At 40.4% G+C, this 17,860-nt stretch overlaps 1 protein-coding gene across 1 annotated transcript in view; it reads left to right on the forward strand.

Annotated features, from left to right (window-relative positions):
• LOC308583029 (uncharacterized protein) overlaps positions 1-17,860 on the forward strand; it is a 287,479-nt gene that overhangs the window by 218,391 nt on the left and 51,228 nt on the right. Inside the window, exons 9-10 of the mRNA XM_081186682.1 lie at positions 6,305-6,406; positions 9,287-9,376. Coding sequence (XP_081042808.1) covers positions 6,305-6,406; positions 9,287-9,376 — 192 coding nt within the window. The remainder of the gene's footprint in view (positions 1-6,304; positions 6,407-9,286; positions 9,377-17,860) is intronic.

A 17,860-nucleotide genomic window follows, 5' to 3' on the forward strand; every position in this document is an offset into this window, starting at 1 on the left:
TACTCAGAACCCCAAAGAACCCTGTACTGCAGGCTCCATGAGGCCAACAAAGCATCACCCTCTGGAAACAACCATCCAAGTAGGATCAGAACCATCACAAAGCAGTGCCACCCACCTCTAACTTGGACAGCCGCTCCAGAAGGATACCATGACAGATGGTATCAAAAGCCACTGAGAAGTTGAGAAGACTTAACAGGAACACATTTCCTGTGGTGGTATTCAATGCTGGTATTCAATACTCAGAGTAGACCCATTCAAACTAATGACCCTATTTACCATACCCATTGAATCAATCACCCATCTCCTACTACCCTCCTGAGAAAAACCCCACCCCACCCTCCCATTGTATATAAGGGTCTGGTGACTTCTGTTTCAGTGTATCTGAAGAAGTGTGCGTGCACACAAAAGCTTATACCAAGAACAAACTTATTTGGTCTTTAAGGTGCTACTGGACAATTTTTTAAATTTATATATATATATATATATTTCAGACCACCACAGCTACCTACCTGAATCTAATGACCCTAAGTTAGCTATGCTCATTAACTTCAATGTGCCTATTCTGAGTAGGAATAGGTGTTATCAAATGCCACCCTTTAGGGTTTCCCCCCACCTGAAATGGTACAATTATTCATCTTTGCCTGCTTATCTTGTCCGTTTTATTGAGGATGTAAAAAAAGCAGCAACAACTTGTGCTTCAAAAAATTTTAGAATGATTTGAAGAAAAGAGTCATTTTAGGAATGAAGGCGTTCTATCTTTGTGAATCAATTGTGGCTTTTAAGACATCCCTCCATACAAATATGTCAAGGTCATCACCAGATTGCACAATTATGTAGAAAAGCTCACCTTTGCTGCTGTGCCTTGGTTTGCATGCAGAACGCTGCCTATTATGATTTCCAGCTTGTTAAAGCTTACCCATAACAGGGTGTGCTTTTCTCACTGTTATTACTGAGCACACATCCCCTGTTTTTCGGCATGATTTGTTCTGTTGCAGTTAACAATGGAGAATTAGATAATTCTTGCGTATTTTTGGAATGTAGCTGGCAGACAGAAAGATGGATCTGTGGCCCAGAGAGTCAGATTTCCCCTGTTTACATTAGGACTGTAATCTGTGCCCTGCAAAAGCAGACGGAAAAGAAGAATGCAGGGAAAAGATGCCCCTAAGTTGAGAATGGCTCTTCCCAAATATACATGCAGCACTTAGACAAAGATATGGACTCATTAAAAGAATATGGAATCTTCAGACAATCCTAACTTCTTGGATTCTTATTCAAGGTTGCAATTACTTTTTAAGATAGCATGCAGATTTCAAGTATTATATTTATGTCACTTCATTTGCATGCTAAATATATGACATTTGCATTTTAACTGAAGCATCTGCGCAAAGATGTATAAGAAAATATGGTCTTGTAGAATTCTTAAACTGAGAAGCATCAGATATGTTACAATCTTAATGGTAAAAATACTCTTAAAAACAAAACAGAAAGCATTAATATTGATTTGATGAATAAAGTGAAATGAACAGGAAGAGAAATGGAAGGAGAAAGGCCTGTGGTGTATAAAATTATTAGTCTTTTAAAAAAACAGAAAGTAACACAAAGCAACTTACAAAAAAAAAAGAACACAATACATTAAAGCCAGCATAAAACTAAAATAGAGTAGAAGCTAAAAACACATTCATGTTCATAAAAAAGGCAGGACCAAGACATCCCACTCACTGAAGGAGACCACAGATAATTAAAGGCCAAAGGCATGACAGAAAAGAAATTTTTGCCTGGTGCCTAAAGATAGGTAATGTTCCCTGGGGAGAGCATATATCTAAAATATGTTTTCCTGACTACTTTGAATTTACATTTGGGTACAATCTTTAAGGAAAAGTGAGTAAAAATAATAGACCAATTTCTGAACAATAATGGTTTTGGGTTGTTGTTTTTTTAACTCACAAAACAGCACAATCTCTTTGTGTTAGAGAAAAACATTACAAATTGTCCTATCAATGGTATATGACTCCATTCACATTGAGCAAAGTTTACACATTCTGTAACAGGCTGGAGCTGTGGACATCAGAATGCAGATATTGAACATACTTGGTAGAACTGTCCAATAATTAAAATCTATACCATTGGATCCCCCCCAAATTTTATTAGGGTATTTAGGCCCACAAAACACAAAGTACTAACATGAAATGCAATAGAAGTTGCTTGCATACTTGTTGCACAAAAATGGGAAAATAGGTCACCAGCAGTGAAGGAAATGAAGGAAGCAGTGACGAAAATTTGGAAGGTATCAGTGATGGATAAGCATACAGAATTAACAGAAAAGAAAGAGAAGAAAGTCACCGGCAGTAGCATGGCCAGCGCAAGACACTTTGCTGTCTGAAGCGAAGGACAAGAAGGCACCCCTTCCATTGCATGTACAGAAACTGACTGGAAGCCAGTGCTTCAATTCTGGTGATGGGACAATGCTCTTCACCACTGTAGAGGACGGGCAGCTTGCCTAAGGGATGCAGAGCAGGGATATGTGTGGCACACTGCTCTGTCCTCTAACAGACAATGGATCGGGGGCTCAAGAGTTGCCTCCTAGTCTCACTCTTCCTAATGGTTGGACCAGTCTGAGTGGTGGGTCGTGCCAGGGTCCTAGGATCTGTTTGAGGCTGTTTCCAATACTTCCATCTTTTACACGACCTTTAGAAGATATAGGAGCAGGCTCACTCTGCTATGCATGGCGTGCTTTTTTTGGGTCACGCTAACAAAAATAACAACAACAATGGGATGAATCAAACATGATATTTACAAGCCACCAGCATTCTGAAGTACTTTTTAAGGCTAGACCGAGAACCAGGGAGTGCCATGAAATGAGAACTAAAAATAGCCCCTATTCTTATTAAGGTGTGTGTGGAAATACTCCAATATCCATTCAAATGAAATTACTTTGTAGATCTATATGAGAAAGAAGTAAGAACTGGAATAATAGAACAAAGCCAAGGAAGGGATAAAGTTTAGATTTAATATCTTCATCAGTTTCCATGAGGTGTCTCAGGCTGTCAAATCATCTCCATTGGAATTTGCGAAAATCTAGCTAGTTGCGTAGCCTTGAAAATTAGACTTCACAAAAATTGTCTGGTTAGATAACAATCTGAGAATGACCAGAGTGGTGGGTGAGAAGCAAACTGAGAGACAAGTCCTTTTGCTTTTTTCATACTAATTTCTGTGTCTGGAGGTTTTTCGGTTTTTTTGCTATAAAATGTGGCATGCATTGCCAACATGCAAGACTTGACACACCTATAAGCCTATGGGGTTTACATTGTTAAGGAAAAATGCTTCATAGTTCTTATTTGCATATTGGCTTTTGGACTGCTGGAAGAATAAAGGTAAGCAAAGGCACAGATTATGAAAGTTTGCCTGGCAAAGGAAATCACAAGATAGCTACAGAGAGAGTGTCATTAAGAACCCTTCATTAAATATTAAGCATAAGTGTACATTCGCACCTGGATCCGTAGTTTTTACCATGAAATTCAGCTTGTGTTAATGCTCTAGTGGGACTTTGTTGGTACTTAAGCCACAAATAGAGGAGCGGTTTGCACAACCAATGTTAATCTAGTTTGAATTTGTGCAGCAAATTAATGGGAGCATCTGAACAGCCAACTGGGCACAAATGTACCTGTGAGTTGTCCCTCTCGAATGCTCCCAGGAACCATTCAGCAAGATGGGTTATGGCTCCTCTCAGCCTAGCAGAAAGTAGTCTGGATAACAAACATTATAAGAGATGGACTTGGTTCCTTTTGTGGGGCATTAAATTGCAGAAATGCTATGCTGATTTTACTGTCTCCCAGATGAGTCTGTCTGAAGCAGCAAACATCTAGTGATTCCATTAATTTATGAATGAATGCAACTTTTTAAAGGACTAAGACTAAAGGCTGCATACATAGCCCTAGGCTATCTCTCCTGGAGAAACAGATCCAGAGCAAGGAATAACCAGGAAAACAAAACACTTCAGAAGGTTAGATTCCATATATCAGCAAAAGCTGGTTAAATATTGTATTAATATTTGTCTTTCTCCCTTTCCTATTATTGCCACTATTGTGGATGAGTGGGTTAGAGTGATGCCAAAGAATATCTAAGACTAATTCACAAATGAGTAGCCTGTTAACTGTTTCCAAGATGGTCTTAGGTGCCATTTCACATGATAGGTTATGCCAAAGCCATAAATCCCTATCCATGTTTAACTACAACAACTGCCTAACCTTTTAAGTGTGTGTCTGTTTTTAAAGAAGACAAAACCTATCCTTTTTAAAACTAAGATGGCTGTCCCACTTTTAAAATCTGTGCTGTGTAGGCCACTGTATATATATGGGGGTGGGTTTCTTTTCACACCTTTCCCAAAATTGGAGTTTTTAGCCTTCAGATGCAGAAATAAAGGTCTATTAACAGAAGCATTAATATCTTTTTTCATATTATACAAGGATATATTTGTTTATTCTGGTAGTCATTGTGGTTTGTTTACACTGTAGCACTATGGTTTGCTTATTGCATTTATTCTATTGAGTTCAATGTTTTGTAAGCCTCTTTAAGCATTGTTTTAGGGGAAAGCTGGAATATATAGACATTTTTAAAACACTGGATTTCTCTCATTTGGTTTTTCTTTTTACTTATATTATGATGGAGCACTGCTTTGCTGGAGAAGAGAGGCTCCTAGCTCCTAATCTTACATCACTTGATTACAGAATATAAGAACTGATATAAGAACTGGGCAATGAAAATTGCCTCCATGCTATCCAGTTTTGAAGTGATCTCATGATCACGGACTGTCAAAAGATACTAATGTCAGATAGGGAAAAGTACTTTCTAGGCACTTGTGTGTGAGACTGCCGTGCCTATGTTAGTAAACACAACAGACAATGTATAATTCAGTGCTCTGCTTTCTAGAAAGGTTCTATTTTATGGCAGTATGCAGCTATAATCAGGTTGAACCAATCGGTGGTATTGGGCAGGTTATAAGAGAAGGATTAAAATTCCATTTTAAGATAAGCATTTTGAATTTCTCTCTCAATGGATCTTGGATGTAAATTATATTGGAAAGATAGGTATAGGGAGTCAACACATATGTAGTGGACTTTTTTGAGTGTTTAATCTGGGGTTGGTGTTCCTTTGACATCCCCATTCTATCTCACTGTTCACTCTGCCAGGCACCTAAACATTAATTACATCAGTATCTTGCTAATGCATGTGAGATTCTTGCTTGTGAATTAACTTTTTTATTTGCAAGTGTGTATGTACTGTAAATCTGGGCTTGATAATTAGTTTTGGCCAGTAGACTGGATCAAGTTGTGACCAACATTCTGTGGGGCCCATTTGACAGATGGGTAGAGCATGCACCTCTCAGTCATCTGACATCATGTGACACTGGATGGATCTGACTCTGGCCCAAGCTTGCATTCAGCACCAAAGTCATATAGCACCAAACAACAAGCCAGACTTGCAAAGGAACAACTGGGGCATCAGAGGAGTGACAAGTGTGCTTGGTTGGGGGCGGGAGGGAAAAGCCTCACGGGCTAAATTAGGAACCCTGGTGGATGTAATTTTGCCAATGGGGCAGAGGTTTCCACCTGTGATGTAAAAGAATGAATGCAACACAATTGCATGGAAGCGTAGTGCTTCATGCTTCCAATGCTCAGACAAAACAGAGCAGTGCTTTTTGTGAAGTAACTGTCAGCCCATGGAAAGACCATTTTGCCACTTTAAAGGAGGCAATCCACCCCACATCTTGGTGACTAAAAAAAGGGAAGACTGCACTCTGGATATTCCTGGGGGTTGCTTTGTTTAACGTGTCTTTGCAGCCACTTTAGAGGACACCATCTGCAGGTTGACACCCCTCCCCCTTTGCCAAGAGAGAATAAAAGATTATGATTTCACTGTGAAATCATACCAATCTTTGCAGTGAAAAATGAACCCCATCCCTTCCAAGCAATCCATGCCAATGTGTAACGTTGTTGGGCTATACACCAGTGCAACCATATGTACGTAGCCTTCATTTATTGCATATGTGGCTCTGTTTTGATTCTGTTTCCCCAAATATGTCCATTGATTACATCTGTGTTCATGTAAATTGAAAACCTATATGTACACATGCAGATGGTGCAATTTAAAGTAAATGCATATATAGTGAGGCACGTTCAAATTAAATCTACAAATGAACAGTGAGGTTGAAAAATGTGTTTTCTTTCCAAATGCAAATGTTTCAACATTTCAGAATAGAACATACACATATCCCACCAACTCATATATGTTTCACTTAAACTTCCAGGCAGCAAACAGAGGATCCACTCTCGAATACAGCCCTCCGAGGTGTAAAGCAACGGCAAAGCTGATTAAAAATTTGCAGAGGATGAGAGGTCTGGCAACATTGGTATGTTCCTCAGAGCTCGTAATCAAAACATCCCCTTGGTTTTCTTCAGCCACTTACTCTGCCCTAACCCCTTTTAGCCAGCAGATCTAAGGGTTAGGATTCTTCTGTAAATCTTGTTAATATGGATTAATATAGGGTATCTCTACTTTCAATATACAGTGGTACCTCGGGTTACAAACACCTCGGGTTACAAACACTTCACGTTACAGACTCCGCTAACCCGGAAGTAGTACCTTGGGTTAAGAACTTTACCTCAGGATGAGAACAGAAATCACGTGCCTGCAGCGTGGTGGCAATGGGAGGCCCCATTAGCTAAAGTGGTACCTCAGGTTAAGAATGGTTTCAGGTTAAGAACGGACCTCCGGAACGAATTAAGTTCGTAACCAGAGCTACCACTGTATGTCCTGTTATTTCTTAATCTGACTTTGAACAAGAATGTTCCTGTTCCCTCATGTGTATATATAACATCACCCAACACCTCCATTACATCTGAGGAACTAGATCTTTCCTGCATAAAGTCTTGCCACAATAACCACTCTAGTCCTATTTTCCATAAATTTTCGAACGTCCCCTTAAAGCCTGTGTCTATTGACATGTCTTATATCAGTAAGTTAATTAACATGTTTTTTTCTTTTGTCTGTCATGAGGTCAAATCAAAATGAGAAGTGGAATTTGCAATTGGATCCATAATGCAATGCAAACTAAATAAACCCAACAACAATAACAACCATCATTTCTTGCCCACACTCTGGTATCCCTTTAGGTAAGAAGCATTTTCTGGGGGAGCATGTAGCACCCAGCAGTGGTTGACCAATATGATTAAGAAAGGGCAACAACAATTTTTTAAAAGACTTGCCCACCACCATCCTGCCCCATTTGTCTAAATAATGTATGGCCTAGCTTTTGTTTTCTCACAGGAAGCCCAATATTATGCAAGTTTGAAAGCGTTATAAGGACATAGTTGCCCGTCAAATCCATTGCATATGCACTGCTGGTTTTATTACCATTTTTGTCATCATTTTGGTTTGTATTTAGATTATTCTTGGAATATACAAGAAAAATAGGTATCTGTTTTTCTGTCCTTTAAAAACAGCTGCTCGCCAAAAACTGAGCACAGCCTTATTGTACATTTAAAAATAAATAAATCAGAAATTAAGAACACTGAGGTTTGGCAGATGTTGACTAATCTGTAGAAAACACTTCTCAAAATCTGGGTGAATGGATCAATAATATGAGTGTTTAATCAGGCAACCTAGCAAAGCATATTGGGAGCAGGGACAGGTAAATACTACAGGGAAGTAGTACCATCAGTCTAAATTGGTGCCCCCCATTCCTGTGGAATACAGAGCTGCGTATTAAGTTGGAATTGGCCCTAAACCTAAGGTTTGGATGCAATTTTTTCTCATATTTGGAGCTGCCAGATGTTTTATCTTTCCATGGCATCTTTTCCTGCTTCCTCCCCACTCCCACCCCTTTTCATAAAGGGAGATGAGATGTGAAATGCCTAATATGTAATCAGCCTTTAGGAAACTCTTTATGCATTTCATTTTTGCTCATGTATATAATTTTGTACATGCTAAGTCCCTTGTGTTTTGTTTGAGGGTTGCCTTATCTATTGTCAGCCAATAAGGCATTGAAAGATTCCTCACAATGATATGTGCACTGGCATATTATCTTGTTGAACTATTCAATTAAATATGATAATGTTGAACACATTGACATAGTTAAACACTCAGGTGAATGAGCAATTCACTGTGAAGTGTAGAAATATTTAACGTCATCTGCATGCCTCTGAGAAATCTATTTTTTTAAACAACACTTCAGGATTCAGAAAGAGATTTCTGCATGCAAACACAAAGCTACCGCCGTGATAGTCCCGTAGTTCAACACTCTTTAAAACACCACACACACACACACACACACACACACACACACACACACACATACACACACACACAAGCCTGTGAAGTATGACTTTAGTTGCTTGTGCCTGTGAGGCCAGGTAAGTCATTGTCCTGTGATGGTAGCAGATGTTCCTGGGTAGATGGAGCCTTGTCCTCTCCTGTCACAGTTCAGGGCTCACAGGGAAAGCTGACTGCAGCAGAGATATGTTTCAGTAGGGCAGAGTCATGACAGGCAAGGCAGGCTCTGTCAGGATTCTGGAAGGCACTGACTGGAATATTGTCATTCAGGAAAGTTGTCCCAGCAAGGTGCAGTGGCCTTCTGAAGGCTGACCAGTCAAATCCTGCTATTGATCCTCTGTTTTTGTTCTCAAATGGCTGTTGGCCTGTTCCACAGTAACTGGCTACAACAGTGTAGGGCAGGAGTCAGCAAACTTTTTTAGCAGAGGGCCAGTCCACTGTCCCTCAGACCTCGTGGGAGGCCAGACTATATATATATATATATATTTGGGGGGGGGAATGAACAAATTCCTATGCTCCACAAATAACCTAGAAATGCATTTTAAATAAAAGCACACATTCTACTCATGTAAAAACACCAGGCAGGCCCCACAAATAACCCAAAGATGCATTTGAAATAAAAGGGCACATTCTACTTATGTAAAAACAAGCTGATTCCTGGACCGTCCGCGGGCCGGATTTAGAAGGCGATTGGGCCAGATCCGCCCCCTGGGCCTTAGTTTGCCTACCCATGGTGTAGGGCTTGTGAGGACTGCCCTGTGAGTGTGGGCTCCAAGTGTGAAGAATCCTGCAGAGCCACCTCTTCTGGAATGGAGAGTCTTGGAGTAAAGGACCGATAGCTTCTCAAGTCATACTTCCTCTCCCTCCATGTCATCCTCCAAGCCCATGGGGTGGTTGAGGTGAAATAATATTACTGCACCATGATTGTTTTGACTGGCTACTTTATTCCACTCTTCAGGCTTCCAGTATCAATGAGAAGAAGACAGTCCCTGCCCTCAGGCTCGCAATCAGGAAGCATACAAAAGGCAAAGGAAATGGAGGAGGAAAAGTAAGTCATGGCACTCATTTTTACATGACACCTGGTACCAAAGGCAACAGAGCTTAATCTCCCTCTCCATCCCATTCCCTTGGTTGATGCTTGCTTTGAAGGGTGAGGCAAATCAAAGCGTGAGTTGTGATATACTTTGTTTCACAACATATCACGAGGCAGTGAAGAGGATGCACCATGATGCTGCATTTGGATCTCCAGCCACATCCAGTTCCATCCTTACCTTCGCTCTTGTTCACCATATTAAAAAAATGGGCAATGTTTATCTTGTTGCATTTACTGGAAACTGTCTGAAAATGGATTGTACTTCTGGGACAATGTAGAAACAGAAAAAAATTATGCACTTCCTCCTGATTATCCTGCTGCAGCCCATTATCATTCTAAAGCAGTGGTTCTCAACCTGTGGGTCCCCAGATGTTGTTGGACTACAACTCTCATCATTCCTAGCCAGCATGACCAGTGGTCAGGGATGATGGGAGTTGTAGTCCAACAACATCTGGGTTGAGAACCACTGTTCTACAGGGATGAGCTCTTCTTGTATATTAACTGGAATTCACAAAATAAGGATGCATCACGAACTGCTGTGCTTCCTCTGTCAGCACTTCCCAGTTGAGTTTGAAACCACATTCAGAAACAAGCTTTGCTTCCAGTTCTAAGACACAGTCCTTTCCCACTCTTCTGGGTAATCATCACTGCGTTGTTACTGAGTGTCACTGTTATCTGCTTGTCCTCTTCTTGGGCAAGATGCTTGAGCAATCAATGGGGGTGCAACTATAGGCATTCTTAGAATACACGCCTTATCTGAAACCATGTTCTTGTAGAGATTGAAACCTGCCTTGCCAGCTGACTTCAAGGTGCCTTTCAAGTTTGTTTGTTTATGTAATCAATTTACATACTGCTTTTCAATGTCAGTCCCCCCACAAAAGCTGTTTATGAGCCACATGAAGAGCATACAGCTAATAGAACTTAAGGCCACAAACACCACAAAAATCTAAAAACAAAACAATGTTTCTAAACATTTTTAAAATCCCAGAGGACGTCCCATAGTGTTGGCATTAAAGGGTCATTAATCAACAGTTCTATGATATAAAAAAGGAAGCAAAGTATTAACCAATGCTTGTGTCCAACTGTGATTCAGGCATTGTAGATTAGATAAAATCATGGTAGGTTCAGGTTAGAGTCACCTTCCAGTGATTGGGCTGGAGGAAACATATTTTCAGATTCATCCAGTTTCTCAGCTGTCAGCCTCAGGACAATAGTATAAAAAACCCTCTCTTTCCTACATTTTAAAAATCCATCACAGTGAGTCCAGTCTTCCTCTTTTCTGTGTATGTCTGTAGGACTGAAGACATTCTCTGTTGTTGCCATAATGTAATTCACTTTTTGACCATTTGGCCACGTATTAGCATTTCTCTGACACCTAAGCCCTTTCCCCCACTCCATATTCAACAACTTGAGTTCACTACAATCTTTTTTTGTAGCACAAACCCTGGAAGGAACTTGGGGCTAAGCATTTGCTCCTGTTATAAGCTGAAGGTTATGCTAAAGCACATAATATGCTGAAATCATTCATTCTGCGTATGACCTCTGCATAAAGTAAGATACAGAAAGGTTCCTCATAAATACATGCTGAAGAGAGAAAATAAAGTTGCAAACAACCCTTGGGACAGGAGGACTTCTTGACGGAGGAGGAGGGGGAAATCAACAACCCAGAGCATACAGGAGATTGCATAAGCGAAAAGTATTCTGACAGTAGTGCTGTCAAAAAATGCTGTTTGCTAAGTTTTTTTTAATACAAAAACTATATCTTATGTACTTTGGACAAAAAAATCAATACAACAAATCTCTCTCTTCTCCACAAATGAATACATTTGGTAAAACCGGACATTTCAGTAAGGCTTTTGACAAAGCCCCCCATGATTTTCCTGTGGAGAAGCTGGTAAAATGTGGGCAGGATTAGGTTATTGTTAGGTGGGTTTGTGGTTGGTTGACTGGCCCAGTCCAACGTGTGCTCATTAGTGGTTCCCTAGCATTCTGGGAAAATGACAAGTTGGGTGCTATAGGGTTCTGTCCTGGGCCTGTTGTTGTTCAATATCTTTATAGAAAACTTGGATGAAGGAATTGAGGGCATGCTCATCAAATTTGCAGATGACACCAAACAGGGAGAGGTAGCTAGTGCTTCAGAAGACAGAAGTGGAATTCAAAATTACCTTAACAGATTGGAGAACTGAGCCAAAACTAACAAAATAAATTTCAATAGGGACAAATGCAAGGTTCTACACTTAGGTAGGAGTAACCAGCAGCACAAATATAAGATGGGGGCCAACAGGCTTGCGAGTAATACATGGGGAAAGGATCTAGGGGACTTAGTAGACCACAAGCTTAACAGCAGTCAACAGTGTGATGCAGCCGGAAGTAAAGCTAATGCAGAAATCTAGTGTCCAGATCAAGGGATGTTATAGTCTGCCTTGGTCAGACTACATGTGGAGTGCTGTGTCCAATTATGTGTGCCACAATTTCAGAAGAACATTGACAAGCTGGAATGTGCAGTGGATGGTGACCAAGATGATCAAGAGCCTGGAAACCAAGCCTTATGAGAAATGTTTGAGGGAGTTCAGTATGTTTAGCCTGGAAAAGAGGAGACTGAGAGGAGATATAATAGTCATCTTCCGATATCTAAAGGGCTGTCACATGGATGAGGAAGCAAGCTTTTTTCTCATGCTCTGGAGAGTAGGGTCTGAACCAATGGCTTCAAGTTACAAGGAGATTCTAGCTAAACATTAGGGAGAACTTTGTGATGGTAAGAAGAAGAAGAGAATAGGAAGAGTTTGGATTTGATATCCCGCCTTTCACTCCCCTTCAGGAGTCTCAAAGCGGCTAACATCCTCCTTTGCCTTCCTCCCCCACAACAAACACTCTGTGAGGTGAGTGGGGCTGAGAGACTTCACAGAAGTGTGACTGGCCCAAGGTCACCCAGCAGCTGCATGTGGAGGAGCGGAGACACGAACCCGGTTTCCCAGATTACGTGACTACCGCTCTTAACCACTACACCACACTGGCTCTCGAGCTGTTTGACAGTGGAACGGACTCCCTCAGAAAGTGGTTACTTGGAGGTTTATAAGCAGAATTTGGATGACCATCTGTCCTGGATGCTTTAGTTGAGATTCCCGTATTTCAGGAAGTTGGAGTAGATGACCCTCGGGGTCCCTTCCAACTCTACAGTTCTGATTCTGTTATGTAAAATTTGTGGTGCATCTACACACAATTATGATAACAAATATGCAGTGCATTCCTGTGGATGTCTGCTTAGAAGTAAGCTCCACTGAGTTCAGGCAAGTGAGTAAATGGTTGCAGCCATACAGAGACAATTAGCAAATGGTCAAATCCTATGCATAGTTATTCAGAAGTACAGTGGTGCCCCGCAAGACGAATGCCTCGCAAGATGAAAACTCGCTAGATGAAAGGGTTTTGCGGTTTTTGAGCTGCTTCACAAGACGAATTTCCCTATGGGCTTGCTTCGCAAGACGAAAACGTCTTGCAAGTTTGTTTCCTTTTTCTTAACACCGTTAATACAGTTGCAACTTGACTTTGAGGAGCAACCCATAGAACGCGGTGTGGTAGCATTTTTTGAGGTTTTTGGTGATTTTTGAAGCTTTTCCAAAACTTTTCCGACACCGTGCTTCGCAAGACGAAAAATTCGCTAGACGAAAAAACTCGCGGAACGAATTAATTTTGTCTTGCGAGGCACCACTGTAAGTGAAGTCTCACTGATGTCAGTACAGTGGTACCTCGGGTTACATACACTTCAGGTTACATACGCTTCAGGTTACAGACTCCGCTAACCCAGAAATAGTGCTTCAGGTTAAGAACTTTGCTTCAGGATAAGAACAGAAATCGTGCTCTGGCGGCGCAGCGGCAGCAGGAGGCCCCATTATCTAGAGTGGTGCTTCAGGTTAAGAACAGTTTCAGGTTAAGAACGGACCTCCGGAATGAATTAAGTACTTAACCCGAGGTACCACTGTAAATGTGTATAGAATCTTATGCATGCTTACCTAGAAGCAAGCCTCACTGAACACTGAATTCAAGGTCAACCTAAAATGATAGTTCTGTCAGCACAAGTGTTTCTGCTTGCTAGATCATGTCTCTTGACACCCTTCACCATGTTCTGTGGGTTTTTCTAACCCTCCCAAACAGGCTTAGGGAAAGTGCAGGGGTCATGTGGGGGGGAGAAGAAAGGCGAAAGTCCTGTTGTATTAGCCGGATTGTTGCACTGGATTCTGCTAGCACAAGTTGAATCTGGCCCAGAAATACTTATTTCTGAGTAATGGGATGGCTTTGCATAACAATAAATAATTCCACATATGAATGGATGGGTCTTGCTTTGACCAAGGCTCTGTTGCCCCCTTGCCTTTTGGAAGTCTTAATCTCTGAGGAACTAGTAGAATCTAATTCACACATTTTGTTTTTAAAAAATAGGGCCCTAGTCAACTAAATTGTTGTGCTGGCAGAGGACAGTGCAAAGACTTTCCATACATCAATGGGACTTTCTTCTCTCCCTGACCCTGTGCCCACTCAATTTGCTCCAGAGGGTTAGGAGAACCCTTAGAACAATATGTGGACGGGGGGAAGATGGGAGATTTTTTCATTGGCAAGCAAAAATGCCTGTGCTGAGGGAATGATCTCTGTAGTGCTGTGTTGACTGCAACCCCTAGTCGCATTCAGTTATTCATTTTGAATGGGTTTTTGGAAATTCCAAATTAGTTCAGCATTTAATTACAGTAACTATTTATTTGCCTTAATGTGGGCAAAGAAGTCCAAACTAATACAGGAGGATTGCCAGTCCTAGAGATTTTTGCTTTCTCTTCACTCTATCATTTTCTGTAATGGCTTCTTAAGAAATATGGTTTGTCCAAATCTCTGTATACATGCTAAGCTGCCTAATACTTAGGCTGCATTCAAACAGCAGTTTATTCCATTTCCCTGACATTTCCCTGACTGTTAATTCCTTCATTATATTTGAGCTTCCACACAACATAAAATCCACTTCTAGAAAAATAATGGAATATGACTCATGTTTAGCACTCATTTCCATATTATTTGATCTAGAAAAAAAATCCATTTACAGCCTCCTTAACCTGGAAAATTAAAGGAGTAAAGTGATCAAATTTGGGGCAGTAAACTGGCATACAGTTCTTTCCTGCTGTTTTTGTGGTGGTCTCATGGGAGAACAGAAGCATACATGTGCAGAAAGGATGGGAAGTACTGACATTGTCCAATTACATTCATTGTTGTGAGACGCTATGCCTATTCATGCAAATGAAATTTAGTGCAACATGCCAGTGGTCCAAAAGCCCCAATTCCATAACCCAACAGGCACTGCAGTGCAAATGGAACATTAGAAAATGCAACAGAAGCACCAACATTATAACCAGGAAAACTAATGCAATTTTCCTCATGTCTGAATACACCTTGCATCAAACCATTGGTCTACCTAATCCATTATTATCTACACTGACAGGAGCTTCCCCATGGTTTCAGACAGTGAGATCCATGTGTTGAGATCATTGCAACTGGAGATGCCAGGGATTGGACTTGGAATTCATATAATGTGCTTTACAGTATAATTTACAATCCCTACTAACGAAGATATAGCCTCTCTAGGGTTGGAGGTAATGAGTGCAGTCCTCATTGCCCACAAAAGACCCTTCTGGACTTCTGATTTTAATGATCAGAATGAGTTACTTCCCTTCCCTCTTCCCCCTGGGATTCTCTTCTGGTTCATGTTCAAAGCAACCAAGGTTGAAATCTTATTCAATCCTTACTATATGGGAGTTGGACCCATGGAAATAATTGATATTTGCAGTGAACTCTCTTTCTTCAGTTCTTGTTCTGCCTTTCTGAACAAGGTTTATGGTTCAGGCACAGATTTGGTTTGACTCTGTGACATAGTTTTTATTTAACAATGTTATTTTTAGAAATGCAAAGATGCTGATATGAATAACTCGTTTAAGGTGTGCAAAATCAGGAAGCTTATATACCCTAATGGATGGAATTACATCAGCACAGGCAAGCTTTGCAATTGCAAAGTAATCTTCAGAAGTAATGCAATGATAACTAATTCTTAGCAACACATAGAAAATGTTGGTTAGAAATGCAGATATTTTGAGTCACTTCAGAAACAAAACAAAACATTGTCCCCTTTCCTATTTGGAATCACTTACTCTCAGAGATGAACACAGCAAACAGCTGTCTTTAGTGAGAAAACCGTTTTATGGCAGATCCTCAAGACATTTGCAATATAGGCAGAACAAGAGTTAAGAGCAACACCTATGCAAATGTACCCTCTCTCCCCCTCTCCCAATTGCCTTTCTTCAGCCTTGGTTCTTGGATAGCTAGATGCAAAATGAGACTGACATGCTGGATACATGGATATCAAGGCTGTGGTTTCCCTAGCAACAGTAACCACATAAAAAGGTCTTAGAACTTTCTCCATTTCTCATGAGACACTTCAGTTATTCACATAAGGTGATGAATGAATATGATTGGCTCAGGAGAAGCAGGACTAATAGAAAAGAGTTATTGAGACTATTTTCTTATAATTTAACAGTCAAATACTGAGAGTAGATCTTATTTGCTTTTAAATTTAATACACAATTGAACACCCATAGACCCTGTGGTGCTCATGATCAGGATCTGAATCCAGTACAGTAGTATTATCTGAAAGGTTTGGGGATTATCCAGAATATTTAGTAGGAAGATGAAATAAACAGGAGAGATGTCTGCTTTTAAAACAAAACAAAACACGCACACACATTGGTATGGTTGCACAGGAGGAGATAAGAAGTTTATATTGCAAAGTGTCTTGCACCCATAATGTCTTGTGTTAATTTATTGTGATGGATACAGTTTGGAGGACCAAACTAAGGCCCCCATTTGCATACACGGCAAATGTAACAATATGGATCTCCAAATGTTCTTTATTTATTTTGGCTCAGAATCCATCATTACACTAATCATTCAAAGAGTTACTATGAGGACAAATTGTTTTACAATCTTAGCAAAAGCTTCACTTTATTTTGTACATCAGTTAGATATGATATCTAGATCAGTATTTTCCATGGAAACATATATATAGTTTCACATGTTGTTTGTCTAACATAGCCTATTCACACATATAAGGTTTCAGTGATCTGTGATGAACATGCATGTGTGAACCAGATCAGATGAAGAACACTAGAAGGATAACTGTGTGGAATGTTTAATCTGCAGGCTCAAAGAAATGAAATTACAAGGGCTGCATGCCATTTTTTGAATTTACTAGGTGTAATTTACATATAATATGTGTAAGCAATTACATCCTGACCTATCATGGTCCAGGTGCTTGGATGGCTGAATAAACTATTCAAAGCCTTTTATATATATTATAAAGTTTGGGTTAATTTAGAGTGGTTCCCAGTGATGGAGAGAACACTGGCAATTTTGAATACAATGCCCCATTCAGCATAAATGCTATAAATGGGGTTCACAAATTTACTCACCAGTGTTAAGCATGTAGGCCCATATATACAGGGGCTCATCTCTCTCACCTGTGCTAGGCTTCTGAGGTACTTCAAAACAATGAGTAAACCACTGACAAATGCCTCTGAAGCTCAGCCTAGATGAATCTCTACTTCTCCCAAGTTTGTCTCTAAAGTCAGGCTGAGCTTTGGAGTGTCTCCAGAACTCAGAATTACTGTAGTGACAAGCTCTTGTCATTCTCTCATGTTCCAGGCTTGTGGCGGGGTGGGGGGGGGTGCTCACCCCAGAGTTTTGGAGTTTATCCAAAGCAGATATATTGAACTCTAGAGTGCTTCCAAAGCACGCTACAACTGCAGGGACACGACTGTGTCCTTCTACAAAGGCTGGAATTTAGCCTAAAATCTGAGAGACGACTCCATCCCTTTGCCAAGTTGAGTATGGGTCAAGGTTAATGACAACCACCAATTTTGCCTGACTACCAGTGCCAACTCAGATTTGTGGGCTCTGACTATTAATAATGTCAGAGCGTTGTCAGCTGGATAATTAATGTTCTAGTATAAAAATGGATGTTAGAACTAGCAACCCACTAAATTTGCTCCCATGTAATTTTTGAATGTAATTGTTTATAAAGCTTAATTTACTGGCAAGTGACTGAGAAAAGAAATTGATCTTTTATAGCTGATTAAAACAATGCATTTAATTTGGACTAGTTCAGATGTTTGCACCAAGAGTTTGTGATGTAACATTTAGAGTTTTGGGCTTAAGCCAGAGAGATCTGAATTCAAGTTCCAGCTCAGCCATGAAGCTTACTGGATGACCTTGAGCCAGTTGCTATCTTTCATCCCAATCTGCTTCACAGGGTTATTTGAAGGGATAACATTGATAAAAACAACCAGCCAGCATTTATTCACACCCTTCTCAGAGAAAGGGGGACATAGAAATGTAAACTGATCAATGCAAATATTT

Source organism: Podarcis bocagei (assembly GCF_964188305.1).
Source record: "Podarcis bocagei genome assembly, chromosome: 3".
Classification (NCBI taxonomy): Eukaryota; Metazoa; Chordata; class Lepidosauria; order Squamata; family Lacertidae; genus Podarcis; species Podarcis bocagei.